Source organism: Miniopterus natalensis, chromosome 12, assembly GCF_054644295.1.
Source record: "Miniopterus natalensis isolate mMinNat1 chromosome 12, mMinNat1.hap1, whole genome shotgun sequence".
Classification (NCBI taxonomy): domain Eukaryota; kingdom Metazoa; phylum Chordata; class Mammalia; order Chiroptera; family Miniopteridae; genus Miniopterus; species Miniopterus natalensis.
In genome coordinates this window covers 38891463-38914672 of record NC_142092.1, presented here as the reverse complement: position 1 = coordinate 38914672, position 23210 = coordinate 38891463, and the positions used below count along the sequence as shown (strand labels likewise).

The following is a 23210-nucleotide window of genomic DNA, read 5'->3' as shown; positions in this document are numbered from 1 at the left end:
TAAGTGAAAGCCTCCCTTTTAAGTATAACTAAAAAGCCCCATCGGAAAGGGAGAGGAAAGTAAGAAATAAGCTGTTTTCCAACCTATCTCCTAGATGTGATGCTTCTGAGTGCTCATGTTATTCCTGATAATATTACCGCTTGATGTTTATATCACAGTCTCCACTTCTCAAAGTATTTTAGTCTCATCTCATTCTCACTTCAACCCTGAGAAGTAAGCAAAGCACAGGTTACTTCCCTTATTTTACAAATGAGAACATTCAGTCCGTCAGGTGGTGACTGGAGGGCATAAAATGTGCCAGGGCAAAGACTCCATCTGGGTCTCCCGGGTCCTGATATACGGCTTTTCACTTCCAGCAAGACTCACAGGGGCCCACGTCCCTAAGTCTGAATGATTGCCAAGATTTCATGACTTCTCTGCCCGCTACCCTACCTATTAGTGAGGCAGAGGCGACTTTTTTCCTTTATTACTATTAATGCAGGGTATTTGACAGTATGTTTTATAGAGTCTCCATGATAAATTATTCAACTTGAGCTAGAAGAAGGAAATGCTGGGAATCTTAAAAATGAAACCTTAAGAAGAATGGAAAACAGCTGAAAATGGACTTTCACCCTGTCTTTAGTGAGAAGCTTACCAAAGCGCAAAAAACATATTAGAAAAAAAATTAAAAGGTAAATTAAAAATTTTAAATGCAAAAAAGAAATTACATAGTCCGTTTTTTAGTGATTAGTTTCTGTGAGACAATTAAGATAATAGCTTCTGAAGTGACTGCAATTATACAAGGTCCCCGAGGCTTCAATAATATTAAATTTTTTTATTATACTAGAAAGAAATTCAGGAAAACTCTTTGAAAATAACTGTTATGGATTGAATGTTTGTGGCACACTCCCATTCACGTTGAAACCCTAACCCCCAATGTGGTGGTATTTAGAGGTGGAGCCTTGGGGTCATGTGGGTAGAGCCCTCGTGATAAAATCAGTGCCCTTACAGGAAGAGACGTGGGAGCACTTGCATGTGAAGGTTCAGTAAGTAGGAGCTCATCTACAAGCCAGGAAGAGACCTGACCAAGCCAAATCTGCCAGCACCTTGAACTTAGACTCCCCAGCCTCCAGAACTGTGAAAAATAAACGTTTCTTGTTAAGCTACTCAGTCTACGGTTTTCTGTCATTAGCAGCCTGAACTGACTACGGCAACAACAAATAAATACATAGGTGAAATGATATCAGATGATATTCAGAGACGATTTGATAGCCTGATACTGAAAGAATCTTAAGCATGAACTTTAAACTATGATAGTATTTATACTTGGCTAGACATTGTGAGTCCTCTTTTTGGCCTTCAGGAATAGATATACAGTATCTAAATAAATTAATAAAAGTTAGCATTTGTCAACTGCTCCAAAATCAAACAGATTATACTGTCGACAAGAAAATAAAAAATATATTTTATAATATTAACTAGTAATTGATCACTACTGAGAATTAACATCAGATATATCATAAGTAAATGATTAGTATTCAAAAAAGCAGAAGAACATTTATTTTGGAGGGCTAAAAGTATTGTTAATCTGACACATACATATACAAACATACACAAGGGAGAAGTAAAAACTGGTGAAATCTTAAGGTCTGCAGATTGTATTAATGTCAATTTCCTGGTTTAGATATTTTCCTGTAATTTCATAAATTGTTAGCATTGGGTGAATCTAGGTAAAGGGTATGGGGGACCTCGACCATTTTTGCCACTTTCCGTGAGTTTTTAATTTTTTTAAAGTTTTTAAAACATCATGTAAGCCTAATGAATTTATACAGTTATTTGTAATACTGGTTGCAATTCAAGAAGGATATTTCACTCAGAACATGATAGATAGTAAAATAAATAAAACTCAAATGATCAATGCCCTGCTTTAAAAGTCTTTTTTAACCTCTGTCATTTTCCCTTTTCTTATCTGCCCCAGCTTAGACCTTTGACATCTTTTTGCCCCTCCTACTTCTATCCACCCCTGCCTAGGAAAATAGCTAATTTATTATTCATTGAATTCATTCTTAACCACGCTATTCTATGTCTAAAGAAAAAAATAGAGTATCTGATATCTCTGTTAATGAAATATACCAATCACGGTGATAGAACAAGGCCCCTTTTCTTGGGTCCCTGGTTAATACTCTAGAGTTACCCCTCTCATGCTCTTGGCTCATTGTTTTTTGCCTTTAACGATTAGTTTTCCATGTGTTACCTGAGCTTGTTTCTATGGATTCAGAAACAGTACAAAATAGTCTACATCCCTTAGTGATCCCATGGTGCTATTCCTGCCCCTCCCTTCCCCCACTCCACCCGAGGTCTATTGAGAGCCCACAACCCTGCTATTCAAGCTCCCTAACCTCTACCAGAGGGCTCTGTTTAGTCTCTGAAACTTCTACTAGTTTCACCCCACAAAGCTGAGGCTTTGGGAATAGCCTGATCTCCTTTTCTCCACAAACACAAGACTGAGAAATTATCTCCCTTACCCTTTAACTGTGAATAGACAGAAATTAGTTATTCCTGCTGATTCGTTTTAGGTCTGTTCTTAGTGATCTGGGAGTCCAGTTTATAAATATGGACCTGGAGGATCCAAGTCTCCCCTGGAATTGGGGGGCACAACACAATGCCCATCTTCTCCACTGGACAACTGTCTGCTTTACTGGGATAAGTATTACCTACAATTCCAGAAAACAGAACTGTAACACTTACTTTTTAAGTAAGCAATGGACTGTCAGAAATGCTATTATTACTTTGTAGCAATTACCAAAGAAATATTTTAGTTAATATTAGTCTTTCCTGCTTCCTCCCTCCCTCCTTCCTTTCTCAAGTCCATAATTCATAACCCATGTCCTAAGGATCTTCTAAGCAAGGGGCATACAAAGTTGAGTCTGTGCTGCTTACAACCTTGGCAGAGAATATTCTGAGTAAAGGATTAACAAAACCTTTTTTTTTTTTAATCTGTGGAAAATTTACTTTGGTTTAAGTTTCTAGCTCCGTTCCCCTTGATATCTGATAAAGATGGGATGTCAGCTACCAAGCAACGTTTACTGTGGTAAAAATGAACCCTGGTTGGTGTGTTGGCATGAACTGGGAGTTCTGCGGCCAGGGCTATAAATACCTGGTAGGGAGTCCTGGCTTTGAGCTTCTGAGAGCAGGTCCCAGAAGTTGAGCAGGCTCTTCCATGTGCAGCCCTGGAAGCTGCTGTATCCATCAGCTATTGCAAGAAATATCGTTCCTAAAATATGGGGCTTCTAAGGCAAAATGACTCTCACACCCACCATGTGGCTCACTCTTGCACAACTGGCATGTCACTTGTGATGGTGGTGGGACAGGGGAAAAGCAGAAGATAGTCCTGGGACTGGTAAGCACTCTTGCTGAAGAAACACAGCCGATGTTTCCCTACTAGAACATTGTTTTCCTGTTTTCTAATTACACTTGTGGCCTAATGAGTTCTATGAGTTTGACTGACCAGTTGAACCTAAGACCACTGACAGGGGTGTTCTAATGTTTATGTAAATAATTACCAAGTATTGAGGTTGATACTAATCAAAGTTTATGTACAAAGTGTTATAGAAACATGCTAATCAAGGTTTATGTACAAAGTGTTATAGGAATTTCTGCTCCAAGAGTTCTGGCTGAAGGTTGGTGTTTGCAAAATTGCGTGGTATGCAATCTAAAGAACTCTCTTCCTCGCACCTGAACTGATTTTCCTGTAATTTCACATCATCATAATTAAAATAAAATTTCATGATTGGAACTCACTAAAGCATAAAATATGAAGTATGTACTCAGTGTATATGCTGAGAGACCAAAAAAAGATCTATAAAGATAATTAAAGAAATAATGACCTGTATCAAATTATAATTTTGATTTTTTTATGGTCTACTTCTTTCTATATATTTTTCTCTTCCCCAAATACATACTCAAAACTACCTCATACAAATAATTCTAAAGCAGCAAAAACAAGAGACCAGGATGCTAGAATGTGCCCTACATAGACAATATTTCAACTTTACCTGTACTCCTGTATACTATAAGATCCCTATTAGAAATATTATTATTATGACCTAGTTAACTATAGATAATGAGCCTGCCTCCATGACGTGGCCCATAGTTAGTTAACTTTCCTGAATCATTCATTCATTAAATATCTGTTGAGTACCTATCACAGGCTAGAGAATGTACTACTCACTAAGGATTCAACAGAAAGAGAACTAAATATGACATGATGGAGTAGGTTCAATGAACTCCATTGGCCTGGAAATCCTGAATACTAAGCAATAATTCACAAGTCCATGTTCACTGAACAGTAATCTATTTAATGGTTATGCTTCTATTTGCTTTTGTGAAAATATTTAAAGATACCATTCAGTGCTGATACATTGTAAAAAAGGCTACAAATACCTGTTGTTTTCTCAAAATCTGTTAATGACTGATTGATAAAGGTGATATTTTAAATACCCCGCTTCATTCACTTTGCCTGAGGCTGCTTCCAGATCATCAACAAACTGTCAGAACACATCTGAAGATGTGAGTCTTTGCAGAGGGTAAGGACCTAGAATTGGTGACTGTTCCATAATCCTATTTGTCTAAAATACAGGTAAATTTTAGTCACAAAATTCTGATCCAAAGGCTTCCCTGGTGTCCCTTCTGCAATACACTTTGGGGTCTGAGAAGTTGGGTGTCACTTGGGTCCAGGGTCCCTTTGCACTCTGAGAAAGAAGTCCTAAAGTACAGATAAGTAGCTCAAACACCTTATATTTACTTAGCTGTCATCATTTCAGCTTAGCTACACCAAGCAACTACCAGCTCTTCTGCTTACTGAGAGCTCTTCCCCATCCTCCTTGCACAGTCCATCAGAGCCATTTCCTCACACACTGGAAGGTTCTCAACATCATAGAAGTATGAGACCCACAATTAAGGAATGCCTCCCTCCAAAACATATAATTTATCATAACCTCAAATTTAGCATGTACATATGTGATTTAGAAAGAACATGAGATGGGTTTTTACTATGATCGTATTTGCTCTAGTTTATGACCAGGGGGGTGGCAAACATTTTCTATAATTGGCTACTAGTAAATATTTTAGGATTTACAGAGTCACACAGAGTCTCTGTCACATGCCCCCCCCCCCCCCCCCCCGAACCCTTTGAAAACATTAAAAGCCACTCTTAGCTACAGAGTCAGTGGCAGATCGGACCTGCCGTCCGTAGCTTGCCGACCTGTGCTTTCTAGGCATGAAGGGTAAATGCAGTCAAAGCCACTTATGCCTTCTTGGGAACCAAGAAACATGCTTCTACCTTTTCTACCCCTTAGTGTTGATACTGAGTGCTGTTTCATGTAAATTAATCAAATCAACAAAAATAATGTATAAGAATTTTCATTTGAAAGAATGCTTAATTCTATTTGCAGTTTAGACATCAAATCAATGAAGGTGGTAAGGATCACTGCTTTATTATTTGCCAGGTAGTTTTACCTAGGTTCTCACATTTAATTTGATCTCTCCAATAATCTTGCACTACATGGATTTTTGTCCCTATTTTATAAGTAAGGAAACTGAGATTCTTATGGGTGACCACCAAGGTAATGCAGCCAGTTTACTGAAAAAGAACTTGAAAGCAGATCGCCTGACACCAAGTCCTAGTGTTTCCATAGAGTAAATGCAAAATATATTTATGGGAGATCATGCACGCAACCTCAGGCGTATACACACCTAGCAGGACCAGAACAAAGTAATGATGATTTGAGGCCTCTTCTGAGATAAAAGCTCAGAAGTTGTGCCTTTGAAGCTATGTGGATCACTGCCCACAGGTTCTTTTTAACAGGGTGCCTTAATTATTAGGTTTCCTAACTAAGCAAGTAAGAAAGATATCAACAAATGATCCCACCACTAATGAAATTACTGCCAACTCAAGCGTCCCTGTCCTTTTCAGTGCCAGAACTTTATGTCTCGGTGTAAACATAAAATGCAAACAAACAATACAAGGCATTTCAAGCAAATCAATTGCCTAATGAACTTTCAAAAGACACAAGATTTTATTCAATCAATGAACTTAATATTGGAGAATAGCTTCCATCACACTGAAAGCCGTTGTTGAAAGAGGAGCCAGAAGAGCGAGATTTAGTAAAAATGGAACGAGGCTGGCGACATGACAGTGGCTTTAAATGAGAATGATTTGTCAATAAAATGATTCCAAATGGCCCTTGGAAAAACCAATAGAGATTTTTTACAAACTGAATCCATTTATGACTCTACTAAAATTCAAATTTCATAATATTACAGAAAAACTACAACTTTAAACATGATTCATTTTTTGTTTGATGTAAGAATGGCTATAGCTGCATGTTCTGCTGGATAATAAACTACATGTATTTTCATCATTTTAGTTTTATTGTTAAAATAAAACACCATTTGCATCGTTCACTGCAAGGCTAGTTACAATTTAAGTGGATTCCTTTTTAATGTTTTCTCTCACCAATACTCATTTATCCCAATAATGAGTCCCTCCTGCACGGCTTCTCCAAACCAAGAAGCTCGCAGATTAAGTGAGAGAATAAGGAACTTGCTCCCCTCTCTTGAGGGCAGCAGCAGCCAGAGGTTGCGTCGCCGCCATGTCCACGATTGGCTTCTACCTTGACCTTCAGTGTACATTCCATGCAAGTCCCTTTCCATGTCCTAAACGCTTTTTGCTCAAGTCACTAGAATGCATGAGCTGTTTAAACCAGAAGTCATCAAAGTGATATTTTCCCATGCCTACAACATGATAATACAAAATGTGAGGCCTTCCATTGCATGTTCACCATCAGTAAGGTTTCCCTTGCCGTATCCATGCAGTTTCCTACGTCTAGGATAAGAATCTTATTTCCTTAGCCGACACATGACTTGCTTTGGCTAGCTGTGAGAAACACTTAGAGACACAGGGCAGCCCGTGGCTGGAGGCCATATGTCTGGTTTTCTTTATTAAAGTTAGTCATTGGGACATAGAGAAACTCCTTTCAATACCCCAAGAGGAGACAGACGTGTGTTCATAGAATCGTGATATTTAAGAACTAGGGTCACATTCCTTCTTATCTAGTATCTAAACATCTTAAAATATAAAAGAAAACATTTATGTTTTAAACCTACTAAAGTTTTATTTTAACATTCAGATTGATTCAATTTTTCAGACTCCAAAACACAAGAAAAAGAAAACGACTGTATTGACACTCAAACATCATATGTTAAAGCATTTATTTGTAGTTTTCATTATTTTCCCTATTGAACAGCTCCAGAAAGTGTATAGTTATAGGCAATAATCTCAGATATGAAAAGTCCTCATGGCAAAATTAACTAACATTCTCTCATCAGTGAGAATTTTCCAACTCACCCCCGGCCCCCATGCCCTTTATCAACACTTTTCCTCCTTCAGGTGGCAGATCAGTGAGATCACGCAATTGTGTCCTTTCAACATTTTGACCACTTTCCTGTTCAGTGCCCATCACCGGGACAGCAGGTGGACAACTAGGAAGGCAATCACAGGCCAGTTAAATCATAATGAGGTAAGAAACTGTGACGGGTGGAAAAGAGATTAAATTGATTAGTCGGAAGAGGCACTGTTGGAAGTTGTATGTGTTCGATAACCGTCAGTCAATAGCTCAGACAATCATAAAACTGTGTCCTTTTCAAAGGAAGAAAAGTGAAATGACTTGGCAAACATTTTCTTTTCCTCTCCCTCTGCCACTTTAAAATGGAAGAATTCTGGATCCTTGCTGTTAACCAAATGGCATTTACAGCTCTCAGTTGGCATGGGGCAGCTGAGAATCTAAAACGAGGAATGCTTATTCCATTTCCATTTCCATGGAAACCAGTCACCAACTGGTGAAAATAAGGTAGATCAAATTTTGAACAAGAATGTTGAAATAATCACTGTTTTAAAACTTTTCTCTTGCATCAGGATGGAGAGCATAGTGTAATCTCAGGAACACAAAGATGTCTGTGTGGATAGCAACTCACCACTGTTTTTTTGTTGTAGTTCTTCCTAATCACAATAATTACTGTAGTCACATGAGGTTTTGGTTTGGAGAACAAATTAGTATAAATCCAATAAATATATCATACAGTAAAGTATGAAAATTAAATGAGGTTTTAAGAGATTTTGTCAAGGAAACCTTGGAGTAATCAAGGAAACTGAAGAACTCCTTTCAAAATTTAAGATGATGTTTCTCTTCTTCTATGTTCTCTTAGCAGATGCATGAGGAAAAAGGTGGTTTCCACAGACTGGGTGGACTATGATTTTTCTTGACCAGACTTAGAAGGAGTATTCCATTTTTGAAACTCTACTGTGAAAATCCGACTTTGAAAAGGCCACTGCAATCACCAATTATTACAGAGTGGAGATGACCTCTGTAGCTCTTAGATCCATTTACCTTTCCAAGATAATTTCAGACCCACGCCCTCCCCTGCCAAAAAGAAGCCAGATGCAAAGTCCACTGTTTGCACATTTAGAATGTAAATGTTATGAATTGGGTGGAAATACTTTCCCGCCAAAAAATAACAGCATGAAAAGTACCAGTGATTCATTTCACTTGTGGCTCGGTCACTAGGCACTGCTGATGACAAAATCTCTAAGTTAGCTCTAATGCCTTGAGTTATCACACAGGCTACTAGAGCCTATAGTATCCTGAACATTCAGGATGCATTATATGCAATTCTCACAGCAAAATGCAAGTAGCTATTTTTGTCTCCATTTTATATACAAGAGACAATGAAGTCTCCCAGTGGCAAAAGAGACTTACCCCAAGTTATTCCTATTACCATGTAGCTTAATTCCCCATATTAGGCTTTCACATTAGCAGTCGTCCTGCTCAGACACACTTCCCTATTTCTAGCTTCTAACCCCAATTCAAAAAATACCACTATGTCCATTTCCCCTCTTGTTAATTCTAATCTCCTCTTATTAGAAAAAGATAAACACATGAAGAAATGTCTGACCTCAATCATGGCTTTTTTTTGAGTATGCACAACTCACTTGATTATTTCTAATTTCTCAGCTCAATTCTAAATCTGAAGTTGTTCCTTAAGTTGGCCCAATTATTTCTGATTTGTTTTTCCTATGTATGCAACCTATTTAAAAAGTTTGACCTTGATTTTTAAGATCAACATTATAGTTAATAAATCAGAATACAATAATATGGAAGAAAAGTGTGTGTAGATGTATGAAATAGAAAGAGAGGAAGATGGATTTTCTTTAGATTTCAAATCACTCCAGGAATTTTCTCCGAAGTTTTGCTAATCAGTAGTTATATGTGCATGACCCATTTTCTCCTTTTTATCCTCAAATTACTTAGTGAAAACAATTTTTTTAAAGCCTACACTACTTGGTTTATATTCTTATTTCAAGAAAGCCCAGCGTATAATACCTGGAAAAAAAAAAACCCACCTAAATCAAAGGATAATTCATTTATAATTTCCTTTCTGATGGCTAAGAATAAGAATCAGTTGATGTTAATGAACACAGCCCCACGGAACTTACAATGTAAACTGTACTCTGTTTTTCAGAGTTTAAATGGAAGCTTCTTCATTTTAGCTATGGAAAATACTCCCAAAAAGTAGTCAGTATAAAGGAAAGGTTTTTCCACCCTGTTACTGAAACAGTTATTTACGTAATCACTTATTGAGTGCCTGCTATTTACTGGTCTCCAGCATGAATGAAGCATGCTATTGTCAGACAACTGTAAAAAATAATTAGTTAAAGCTAGAGTGTGAGTCAAGTGGTGAGGCTAAAAGACAGTGGACATAGTATGAAATTTTTGCAAACATATAAAGAGTTTGGACTTGGTCATAAAGGGTTGGAAGACAAGAGGAAAAATCTGTTTAGATTTGAGTTTTTTGATAAAGGAAGAGCTCCAGGGAAAAAAAGAACATTCTGGCTTTTCTTCATATAAAAAAGAAAAAAACCCAAAATTACTCATAAGATGCCTTTTATTCCATAGCATGTAAGGAGCTCACTGATAACCAAGACACTTTCAGCATCACAGGCATTCTCTCAGGAATGATTGCTCCCTTTCACCAGTCCTTTTCCAAGACCCAGGACAAATGCTACCACCTCCAGGAGCCTTCCCCAGGATTTCTGCCTGGCTCCAGTGACAGCTTGTCTGAGCCCTAGTCCTACGGTCTGTAGCACCGGTTTACAATGGTTTGTTTTGTTTTGTATCACCAGAACATTTTACTTCAAATCTAATTTAAGGAGAAATCCCACCATCTAAAATAATTTTAGCCCAGCCGGGCGTGGCTCAGTGGTTGAGTGTCGACCTGGGATCCAGGCGATCAGGGTTCGATTCCCGGTCAGGGCACATGCCCGGTTGTGGGCTTGATCAATGACTCTCTCATCATTGATGTTTCTGTCTCTCTCTCTCCCTCTCCTTTTCTCGCTGTGAAATCAATAAAGATATATTTAAAAAATAATAATAATAATAATTTTAAAGTAGATTTTTAAGAGGGTTTATCTGTGGAAGAGGGAGCTACACCCATTCCACACAGCCTCCTGAGTGATGCCTGGGCAGTCAGATCCATCAGCAGACTCTACGGTTCCACAAAACACTACTGGGAAAGCAGCAGTCTCCAAATCACATCCTGCCGAATGGTTTCCTTTAATTGTTGTACTGTATTAGTTAAGTGATGGATCAAATGTTCATTTTCTACATGCTGTAAGAATGTCACCAGTTTCATTTTTAAGTGCCATTCCCTAGTTGGTATTCAAAAAGTCTTTCCTGAATGAAACTATATTCCATAACATAAGCACTAAACTCTCATAAACTATAATCATTTCCATGGGTTAAAACATGTCTATTGCTTATGAACAATATATAGTCAAGTGCTGCTTAATGATGGGGATAATCTGAGAAACGTATTTTTAGGCGATTAGTTTATGAAATCATCACAGAGTGCAGTTACACAGTCCTGGATGGTGTAGCCAACGGCTGCTGGACTACCAGCCAGTACAAAACAATGTTATTATACAAAACAACGCAGGATCAAGTCAAGCATGGGAGAACATGAGGCAATTGTGAGGTATGGTAAACACAGTATGAATGAGGTGGCTGCTGGCGGAACACGGCATACTATTTTACAGAAAATTTTTATATCAGTAAAAAGAGTACACTGTAAAATAATGATTAAAAGTATGGTATAGTAAATACATAAACTAGTAATATAGTTGTTGACTATCATTACCCAGTATTATGCACTGTACATATATTGTATGTGCTATATTTGCATCTGACTGGCAGCACGGTTGGTCTGTTTACGCCGTGACCACAAACATGGGCCACGCGTCGCGCTGGGGCGTTGACAGCTGTGACATGAGCAGGCAGTAGGAATTTTCAGCTCCACTGTAATCTTACAGGGCCACCATCATATGTGCCGTCTGTTGTTGACCGAAATGTCCTTATGACCGTATTCAAAAGAAGAGCATTTAACATCGTGCCTGTTCCAAATGAGAGTGTCTTAGGTGATACAAAGAGCAGAGTCGGGAAGCCAGGTTCACTTTGGTAAGCTAAGCGAACCTGCTGTGAATTTTGCTTTCTTCCTCTGGAAGGAGAGGTCTAATAATTTTTACTTTCAGGCTCTTTCCTGTAACTAAGTAAAGCACAACAGTGGTTTACTGAAAGGATAGGGGGAAGCCCCGAATTGTGGGAGCACAGTATATGCAAGGTGGAGCCTAAGGATTGAGAAAAACACCTAGCTTCCCTATAAGTAAAGACCTGCTGAGAGGGAGAGGGAGAACACAGGCAGTGAGACAGAACCTGGCTTCTCCTGTCACTAACCTGCACAAGTGCTACCTTCATTTATTTATTTATTTACTTACTTACTTATCATCTATCTATCTATCTATCTATCTATCTATCTATCTATCTATCTATCTATCATCTATTATTTATCTATTTAATTTTTAAAATCCTAACCTGAGGATATTTTTTCCATTGCTTTTCAGAAAGAGTGGAAGGGGGGGAGGGAGAGAGAGAGAGAGAGAGAAACATCGATGTGAGAGAGACACATCAACTGGTTGCCTCCCGCACGTGCCCCAACCAGGGCCGGGGATCGAGCCTGCAACCGAGGTACATGCCCTTGGCCAGAATCGAACCTGGGACCCTTCAGTCCAGAGGCTGACGCTCTAACCATGAGCCAAACTGGCCAGGGCTATGCTGCTGGTTTTCTGAATCCGGACCATAAGGCTTATGTCACAGACTAGAGCAAGGGAGGGTGAACAAGTTAATAGTACCTGGCATTTTCGGCCACCACGCTGGAGTAGTCTTGGCTCTCCACCCAGACTCCCAAGACAGGTATTCCTTACACATGGAAAAGAATTCAGATCCTGGGGGACTAGAGATCTATCTACTACCTATCTGACATGAACTTTTACGAGTCAAAGGAGAATATATGTAAAAATGCTTCGTGAATTCTAAAGTTCTAGATAAATTATTATTCTTAGTCAATGGCTCCTCTGTATTTGAGAAGGTGAGATCTGAGATGACTTGGAGGGACTAAGGCCAGTCAAGGGAACCAGAAAACCTGCTCCTTTCCCTCATTCTCTCATGGAAAACCTATTCTGACCCCGCTGAACTCTATTTAGACTTTGTTGAGTTTATAGCCCAAGGCAAGAACAGCCAAGGTTTCTTTGGGGAACAAAGCTGTTCTCCACTCTGCTACCCAAATCATGTACCAAGCTTCTCAAAGCTATACGAGTGTTCACAGGAAAACCAAATAAGCAGCTCTTGTATACTGAGTTTTAAAAATTATGACAACAACATAGCAATAACTTTTCAAGTATGAACAACACATAGTGTTTGTCCAGGTATCAGCATAAGCGTGCTTTCATAGGATATTGCTCAAAACATTCTCTCAGTGTAATCATTCACTTTTATTTAACTTATCTAGTAGTTACTTGGGTCTCCCTCCCCCTTACACATTTTCCCGTTTCACTCCAAATATATGTGGGAAATCTGTATGTGTTATATTCATACAGATTTCAGAAACCTACAAATCTCAGGAAAACGTGTATTAAGATATGAGTAGCATCGTCAACAAAATTTACTCCCTTAGCATCAGAATAAACAATAACTCCCTAATCAAAGACAAGGTAAAACCACAACAGATATGAAGTTATGAGTATTCTGTTTCAACCAAGATGAATTAAACATGAGTTAGTGTCCCTCGTAACTGAAATAAGTTTTACAATGGAGATTCTAACAGAAGCTCATAGAAACACAACGGGGAAATTAGAGAATGACAAATGGAATCATCTGATATAAAAACAGTATGTATGACCATAATATAAAAGAAAGAACATTCATGTAACTTGCAATGGCCAATCTGAATGCCTTCTCATATGTGCATTGGAGCTGCAAGGATTTCAACAAATACGAGTGAACACTCCTACAAACACAGCAATGGGGAAAAATGGGTATTGGCCCCATATATGCAAGTTGTAGAATGTAGTTCCACCAAAATAATGCCAGTAGTATCACTCCCCAGAGAGGGCTGAAATCTGATACTCCTATGTGTTGCCAAAGATGGGTGGATAAAAGGTAGAAAAAAAACAATCAAGTGTTTTTGTTTCAAATATTTCCCACTCTTTGAAAAGCATTAAAGGAACCTGTCATTCTTTTAGGAAGAAAATAAACAAATTTTATGAGAGAGTTGGATGTCCAATACAATTAACAACACAAGTCACAATTAAAACTGCTGGCCAACTCGAGTTCTAGTCAGGTCACCTAGTATAAACTACGTAGACTGGTGTCAGGGTGGGCAATTGCTAGACACAGATGTGTGCTTCTTTCTCTGCTTGATGACAACACAGGCTAGAACCTATGGGAAGATCAAGGGATCAGGATGGTGGAAAAAGAAAGGGATCTGTGACAACCTGATACTCGGGCTGCGGGTTGGGGAGAAAATGAGAGCCTATATTTGGTAATTGGGACAGGCATGGAAGGGGGTGAGCAGGGATCCTGGAAAAATCACAAACAGACCCCTGCTTGTCTCTGAGCTATTTCCATTGTTCTATAGGCAAGAGGATTCACCACAAATCCCCAAAGCAGGACACAAGACTATAAACCCTTCTTAGGGTAGGAGATTTCTGATGCCCATAGGCTCTCCTTGGGTGCAGTCTTTTCCTCCTACAGAGAAACCTTCTTTCACAGCCCACATTTCCAGAGCACTCTCAAGGGTTGTCACTTAAGTGCAAAAACACTAGAAAGCATCTTAGTTTATATCATTCCAACCTCAAACAGTCCATTTCTCCATGTAGAGAAATGTGAAAGCTACCTGCCCTCTAAGACTTAGACTAAAACTTCATCTTATTACTTCATTATCATCACCCTTAATAATACGATTAATAACATTCATACCTGTGGCACACTTACAGTTTCCAAAACATTATGACCAACTGGTATTCATTCAAATTTAATTAAAAAACAAACAAACCTGTGAATACATACTAGAATTGTTTGAGAACAGACACCAAAGTTCCAGCTTGCCCATGCCAACCACTGATCAGACCATACCTGAAGCCTCCCCCAACTTTTTTTTTTTTTTTTTTAAACTATAAAGCTTTTCCAGTCCTGCGTCTGCCTTCAAGTGATGGTAGCTAACTCCATTGCTAGAGTAAACTCTGACAAATAGCCTCTAGTCTCATTTGGATGGCCTTCATTTATTTCCACAGAACAATATGGTGAAGTCAGATCTATATAATCATTTTCTGTAACAAATGATAATTATTACTCGTTCAAAGTCACATGGACATAAGATGTTAGCAGGCCTTGTGGACCAACCCCCACTCTCTGGAGAGACAAGGCCCTGCGTACCAGCACTTGGTAGCCAGGCTACTTGTGTGTGTATTGATCACAGTGGGGCAGCAGTCTGGTATTACAGTTCTTCTGTGGTAGTCAACTTACTGAAGCATGTGCTCAACACAGGAATTAATTTCTCATCTACTTGACCACAGATTAACTTAGCTATGCAGGTAAATAGATGGCATGGGAACAATGAGCTCACATTCTGACTGCCACTCAGTGACATCAGGAGCTTTACTTCACCTCTCTCTCTAGGCTATATCTCTGAATGTGGGTTCTTGTGAGCAGTAATGACACAACATCCAGATATGCTAATTTTATCAGCAGTTGTTTACACTGCATTCAAGTATAGTGAAATAGCAACCCAGTAGTAGACTTACAGATGTTTTGGTTGTTTAAGTTAAACAGGGGCACAGAGACTGATGTGGCAAGGAAGGCTCTGGTAAGATTGCTTCTCCAAGGACACAGAGAGCTAACAGGCCTGGCACCTGGTCTCATGGGAAAGCAGAGCACTGTTTCCTATATCACTTAGCTTTCTTTGGTGACCTACTCTATGAGAACTAGTCAAATATGTTCTGATCTAAAGGACCTATTTTCTACCTGTCCACTAAGTGAAATGCACATCTACCACTGATATGAAACACATGCACTTATCTTAAGTATGCTGGAACAACAGGCTTCTATTGTAACTAACTGAACTGCTAAAACATAAAAATTTTGACCTGTTAGTGTATAATAACAAAATTCTATCTTTAGTTCTTTAACGTAAAAGGCATTTGATGTGAAGCGAAGGCAAACAATATCTGAATAGCACCTTGATAATGCTAAAATGAGCAATCAGCCAATTTGCAGTTTGATTACATTTTCAGCATGTTTTTCTTCTAGTATCTGTACAGGGGATGAGATACATAAAACCAGGGCTCTGTTTCCCCTCAGTCTGCCTTCTTGTTCAGCATTTAACATGCATGTCCAAGCATCACATTTAAAAAGTCTTGGATGCCTTCCCTAATGCTCTGCAGTAACACAAATAATATACTCCTAGCATTGGCTTCTCAAGGTCTTCCTGCTCTAAATTTTACATATCTCTGGGCATAAGGAAACAAGAGAAAATATAAAGGTCCAAAGTGGAGGTTAGAGGAGAAGATTAAAAGAGAAAGATAAATAAATACACCTGTCTGAAAACCCTGCTCAAATGCCTAATCCATTATTTAAAAAGGATACTTATCGCTTTCCCTTACTGCAATTTTCATCGGCTTTAGAGGCCTCTGGAATTTGTGAGTTTGTTTTTTAAATAAGGGATTTAAATTGAAGCAACTATCAATTATTCATGTCAATAGTGCACTGGGTTAGCATAAATTATACCCAAATATCATTTTAACCTATGGCATCAATCAGACCCTTTATCAAAACTGTTACTGAGAACCCCAAGAGAGCAAGTCCCCAAATCCTGGAGGAGAACACACTGAAACTGACAAAGGGAAGAACAAAGGGGCCTGAAGGCTGGAATTTCAGGATCGTAAGCCCAGAATAATGCTTTATAAAAATGAATCACACTTCAGGTGACAGGTACACAGGAATTCTGGGTTAGATTACCATTTTCTGTATTTATTCAGCTCTCAGAGAATAAACAGCCGCTTGGACAAGTCCTATTTACTCATCTAAGTATTTTCTTTCTTAGAGGTGTCTAAACATTTTTTCATTTACCAAAGATACCAGGCTCAAGGACTAACATATCTGTGTCAGTTAAGGGACAATCAGGAAACAAGGGGCTCCTTTATACTGGCAACATGAGAAAAATTTATTCAAGGGACCCATATAGAGATTTGGATGGGGTTTGAGGACACCAGTAGGGATAAGGCAGTGCTCCAGACGAGCGGCACTGGAACCCCTGGCTTTAAAGAGCCTCGGGGAGGAAGTGGTTCTTGATACCCACAAAAGGCAGCTTTTAGAAGATTAGCCCCAGAGCCCCCTGACAGGACTTACAATCTTTAGGGATGCAGCTAACCCCCAGTGTCCCTACAAGGAGGGAGCAGAGAATAAATACCCCTTCTTTACTCTTGTGCATCCCACTGATCTCCTGCCTGAGCCTTCCGTTGGCCAAACCCAATCAGAACCCAGAAGGCAAGGGAGCCCATTAATGCAGTCCCCAGAGATCGGCTGTCTGGGGTACAGAGCTGGGTGACAGCTTAAGAAAAAGTTATGGAGCACAAAGTCCACTGTATATATCACCTTTTAACAGGTTACTACTTCTGCTGGAACACATTTTGCTAATTCACCTAGATGAGCCAATCAAGGTAGACACTCTGATTATTGTAAGTAAGACAAAACATTTTATATTGCAAACTAAACTGGAAATCCTCTTCTCAGTATCTGGTCTTGCCTCTCTTATTCCCCACCTTGGTAAATGTTATTGCCTCTACAACAGGAAGGATTTTATAAAAGAAGTAAGTTCACAGGTGCTGGGAAATGTCACTGGAGGGCAGCCAGCTCGGAGAAGGGAGGGTGCGAGCAGGCATCACACATGAGCTTCAGGGGGAGCAGGAAACATGCGGGTGCAGCCGACGAAGGCTGAATACGTGTGGCACATTCAGGGCGCTCCACAAGTCCTGACGGACTAATCAAGAAAATGGGAGGGGAGGGGTGGATGGGGGCTGTCTCTGGAGAGCTATCACAGAGCAGGACTTCGGTGGTGAGAACTGTCAGGACCTGGTGACTAATGGCTGCTGAGGGGAAGGGAGAGGATGGCTGGCTTCTGGTCTGAGAGAGGCCCTTTCCCACTGTACAACTTTTCGTGAGGCCCCAGCACCCAGACAGCCTTCCCAGAATCTAAAAGATACCAAAATTGTTACTTATCTCAATGTATTGAATGCATCATGAATCCATATGATAGAAATGAGTTTTCTAAAATACTCATTGCAGGTTCTTTCATGGACACAAAATCTATGGCTGGACATGAAAAGTGTCACAGCTGTCTGTTCTGTCTACATTCAGCGTCAAGTCTGTACATTTGCAGAGACAATGTTACATATATTCATTTGATAATCACTGATGTGGTAACTGCTATGTAGAATATTGTAGATGTTATTTTGCAAAAGGATTAAAGGACAAATTTTGAAAATATTTGGAAAACAAATCAGCCTCTGATAATGGCCCTACTTTTCTTTGGTAGGTTTTTTTCCTGACCGACTTCGCTATAGGGTAATTTTATCTTAACATACTTGGCTAAATCTTGGGAATAAAAAATAATGCTTGTACCTTAAGAAGCATTAAAGTCATAGAGCTATTGATCACAGACCTAAAGTGTGTTTTCTTTTTTTTCTCTTGTATTGAGTTTAAATATTTCTGTATAATCAGAAAACACTGTCTAAATTCATTGGCTTGGCTTTGGACAAAAGGAATTAGATTCTGGGCCCATACATGACACACTCAAATGCTACCCCCTCCACCCAAATAAGAGAGGCCACCTACACTTCAGTTTCTGCAACATGGAACATTCTTTTTTTTTAAAATACATCTTTATTGATTTCAGAGAAAGGAAAGGAGAGGGGGAGAGAGAGATAGAAACATCAATGATGAGAGAGTCATTGATTGGCTGCCGCAACCCGGGCATGTGCCCTGACTGGGAATCGAACCCCCATCACCTGGATCCTAGGTCGACGCTCAACCGCTGAGCCACGCCCAGCTGTGCAACATGGAACATTCTTAAAACCAGAAATTACGTGTGAAAGGAGACTAAAGAAGCAGAAGAAATGTGCTTCTATCCACCCTGGTTAAATCTTCCTAGAAATAGAGATAACAAAATGAAAAACTCATTCCTTTTAGAAAATGAGCCTTTAACCTATGGGTTGGTTTATTCTGAAAAGGAATTAGATTCTGGGCCCATACATGACACACTCAAACTATAAGGCCATGGTTTCATCTCCCACTAAATACGTGGCTATGCCTTTTAAGCAGCGGGAACGTTTAGCAAGAAGCAACCTAGGGAAGGGACACTCTCAGACATCAATAATTCATCTCAGAAATAGGAGTCGTGGTATGAAATGCCAGGAGGCTGTTTCATTTACAGGGAGGCATTTTCTATTTTGAGCCTAGAGCAACGCCGTCAGCTTTATTCAGCAAGCTGATATGAATGGAGGCAAAGCTGAATTGGGGGACCAGTTGTATGGTCTCCCCTAGTAATGCTATTGTTCTAGCATCAGTTATTTAGGTCTGACACACCACCATTTGGAGTCTTGAAAAAGTGACAAGAAAGGGGATTTTTTATAACTTTTGTACATAGGAAGTCATTACCTTCACCCCAAAGCTTTGGCACTAGAAACGTACTCGTGTGAGTCTAAGGGAAATGATTTGCATAAGGTTGTGAAACCCTTCAGGTGTCACAGCTTCGTACCGAGTCGGCTCCCAACGCAAGCCATTAGTCAGTGCCCACGTGCCCTCTATCACTGCACCGCTGCACCCCCAGCACTCAGCACAGCGGCATCATTCACGGAGCGGGGCACGAATGAACACCTGTTGCGTGAAGGAACGAATGCAGCCGCCTGCGAAATCATTTCAAATACGCTCTGAAGACTAGTGGTCAGATCAGACAATGAGGAGGCGCTTGTGTAGTAAATCCCTCAACTTCCTTATTCTGGTGATGATTAGAAATTCCTCTCCTTCACTATCTTCCATCAGATTCAAGGACTCGTGCTCCACGGAGGGAGGTGGGGAAATGGAAGTAATGAAAAGCAGGTTTACTGTAGGCTGAATGCGTCATAGCTCCCAGCCCCTACAGAAGCAGAAAGCCCTAACTAAACCTCCCACCTTGAAAATGAAGACCTCCAAGTCTCAGTTTAAATTTTAAGTGTTCATATGCATATTTATTTTGAGATAATTATAATTTTAACCTATTACTTATCAAGAACTGGATAAAGGAATAAAACACATAATTATAATAACAGCTATAATTATCTAGTACCTATGATGCAGTCAGCAGTATGCTTGGTGTTTTACATACTTTATTGCTACTCCTTAGAAGTATTATGATGCCCATTTTAGAGATTAAAAAAACGTACCAAAGCTCAGAGTAGTTAGGTCCAAAGACTCTAAAGGTAATCAAGGAGAACCAAAGCAAGTCAAGTCTTCTAAACTACAAACACACTTTTATTTCTCGATGTCAAGTGACCTCTATTCCAACAGAATTATCTGCCTAGGATCCATGCTTACAGGCAGATCCAATCATATCTATAATTATGGTGTAATTAACAGAGAGAATATTTTAATTTTAATCCTAAATGCCTGGATACATGCTTATGGTTGGCAAAAAATAAAAAATAAAAAATCAGGCAGCACTATGAGAGGAGATAAAGGGACATCTGATGCCCAGGTGAGTGCTGACTCTATAAAAGAGAGGTGAGCAGTGCTGGTGTTGCACCTCTGAAAATGCCGTATTTCACTCCCAAGACTACAAACACATCTGGAACAATAATCGTGTCCCCTAATAATCAGAATCAATATATTCAACAAACCGTGGACAGGGCTTAGAATGGTTAAAACAGGACACACCAGAATACCCCAGCGTGGGCAGAACGGCCACCACTCTTCTTAACAAAGGTCTTGGGAAGTGGCCAAGTTTAAAAGAAATCCTCACACAGAATACAGTTTTTAAAAGGCAGACTGTAAAACACCGTCAAAGCCAATACTCAAAGAACTATCTTTATATATAGACCTTGTGGTCAGCAGTGCTAGTCACAGGTCAGACCCACCCTTGAACAGCCACTATCACCACCGAGAGTTCCAATGCAAAAACTCAGCACGTGTAGATTCAGACAGAACTGGACACAGGGCACAATATGTTTTCATTTTCTACCTATAGACCCTCTTGTCCCTCGACAACCGTATAAAGATACTTTGAGTATTAACATGACCTAGACTTTCCTAAGGGATAAATTTAGCTAATGAATATAGTACGGTCAGTTCTGCTATACTGCTTACCTTGAAAACACAAATTTTTTTTATTGAAATACCTAATCAATCAATCAATCAACAACAGTGACTGATATATTAGAGAATGATTTGAACATAATGTGACATTTGCATTTGTTTATGCACATTTTGTCCCAGAAACTCTAAGTAAATGTAAAAAACACACCTAGTGTCACTAAGCCCTGTACAAATACACAGACCACCACACAGAGCTACCCCCCACAGGAACACAGTGGTCCACAGGGACCCACATCGGTGCTGCTGCTTCCCGCGATTTCAGACCACTCGCCTTCCATTTCATAATAATCTGCAATCTGCGATGCTTCCAAAGACCATCCTGCTGGTGTCCTGCACCCTGCTTCATTGTCCCCTTTTTCCCCCCAGCCTATTTTGCAATTTTCTTCTCTATTCTCTGTTCTTTGTAAAAATTTTAATCTTTTTTCCTCTTGCTCTTTTATTTTTGCAATGCTAGTCACAGGTCAGACCAACCCTTGAAAGGCCACGACCCTTCTTAACAAAGGCATGTGAGCAGGAATCGATCTAATGGGCACACACGTCCCAGAGCAAACATCAGGTCTTTTTGCAGATAAAGTGTCATAGTGATTGTAGTTTTAGATATTTCTTAACCATTTTACATGGATAAAATTGGGATTGTTTTTAATCATTTTTGTGTGTGTCACTGATCAAGTTTTTGAGTGCTGAGCTCCAACTCCAGTTATTAGTCTGTGGTTTTAGATCTTGCAGAGCGCAAGTATTTTTAGGAGTGCGTATGTCGCATTACAGCAAAATAGATCGTATGCTGATATTTATTAGCGATGATTTTATTAAAGCTTCAAGTTCCTTCCGTGTTTCATGTTAGCTTGCACATTAGGTTAAATGCGGTAGCTCAAATTATATTCTTTTAAGTGAAATTTGCCATAGCTTTGAACAGTGTAACGTAGACAGCAATGACTGGGTCTGAAAGACAACTTCCCAGTTTAATTTAGTTCCCTTTCTCTTTAGAAAGTTCTAGAAAATTTTAACTACATCAATTTGCATATTAATGCTTTCACCACTAAATGTGATCTATAATATTTACTCGGTTGTTAATATTAACAATCAGCATATTTTCCACAGTAAGTTTTTTGAGGCTTCTTGGTAGATGGTAAAAAAAAAGAAAAAAGAAAAAAATCCCATGTACAGCCACAATTATCTAGGTCAGATAGTTTTATCTAAACTTAGTGACTTAATCAAATAATCCTAGCTGAGAAATTTTTCCCTAAGGAAAAACACAGGCTGAAAATAGTATGTAATAAATGGGCACAACACCTCTCTTTGGAACTTCTGCGATCCCAAACTAAAATATGTAAATAAAAATTCACATGATAATATCTGAATCACAGTATTATGCTGGAGGAGCTTTGCAGTAAAAGGAACAAAGTTAATGTGATCTAGAGATTAGAAATATCGATAGCCTTTGAAGAACTTACATCATCGTAAGCAAGAAATACCATTTCCATTTACCTTCTGAAGAGTGCTAAGATAGTCTGCCTTATCGAGCAGATGTGCATTTTCATTTCCTTTCACAAAAACTACTGTACTAACTGGAAAGTGTAACTGTGGTTAAATGGTTTTTTTAAGGCTCTCGACTGCGGAGATAAGAAATGTAATGTGTTCCACACATGGCAAACCATAAGTACTTCAGGTATATTAGTGGAAAATGCCTATATCAGGGAAGAGGAGAGAGGCCTCAAGTACGGTACTCAATCAAATCTGTTGAACTTAACAGAGTACAGTAACTCTTTTGGGGGATTATTTGTTTGCCTCTCCCTTTAGCACCCCATCCCTAAACAAAGGGGTCACAGGTCAATCACCACTTGAAAGGCAATATTCCCCAGTTCTCCTCTCAAAATCTGGAAATATTGAGTCATTTTCTAGAGTATTGTCCCTCTCTCTCTCTGCAAGGATTCTTACTATATGAACCACTCCTTTTTATTACCTAGAAGCTTCAGTGGAAAAACGCTTGTTTATCTTGGAGCAAATTAGAGATCATTTGTTACCATGGATTTCCAAGTGAAAAAATGTTTCCCTCAGCAAAAGCAAAAAGCCAGGTTCCCTGTCAGTCACACGCCCGCCAGCCTTCACCTGGACCTTACTTGTTCTCGTTGCTCGCGTCATAACGAGGCATTGGGTCCAAGTCATTCCCATTCACGTCACAACTGGCCAGAGCATCCTATGGCCACAGAGGGGAGAGAGAGAAAGGAGACAGATGGTCATTAATTAGCCATTAACCTGCAGGCTCATGCATTCTTAAACACATTTCTGCAAGAGAGTAATTAGATTAAATAATACATTCATGGTTCAGTAGTGTCAGGATGCCTTGTTCAGTAATAATCATTGTCATTTCTCCCGTATCCC

At 39.3% G+C, this 23210-nt stretch overlaps 1 protein-coding gene across 2 annotated transcripts in view; it reads right to left on the bottom strand.

The window, feature by feature from the left end:
- The window catches only part of PCSK5 (proprotein convertase subtilisin/kexin type 5), a 381372-nt gene that overhangs the window by 244391 nt on the left and 113771 nt on the right, over positions 1–23210 (bottom strand). For both annotated transcript variants that reach the window (XM_087822706.1, XM_016222840.2), the window contains exon 5: positions 22949–23025. In XM_087822706.1, coding sequence (XP_087678832.1) covers positions 22949–23025 — 77 coding nt within the window. The remainder of the gene's footprint in view (positions 1–22948; positions 23026–23210) is intronic.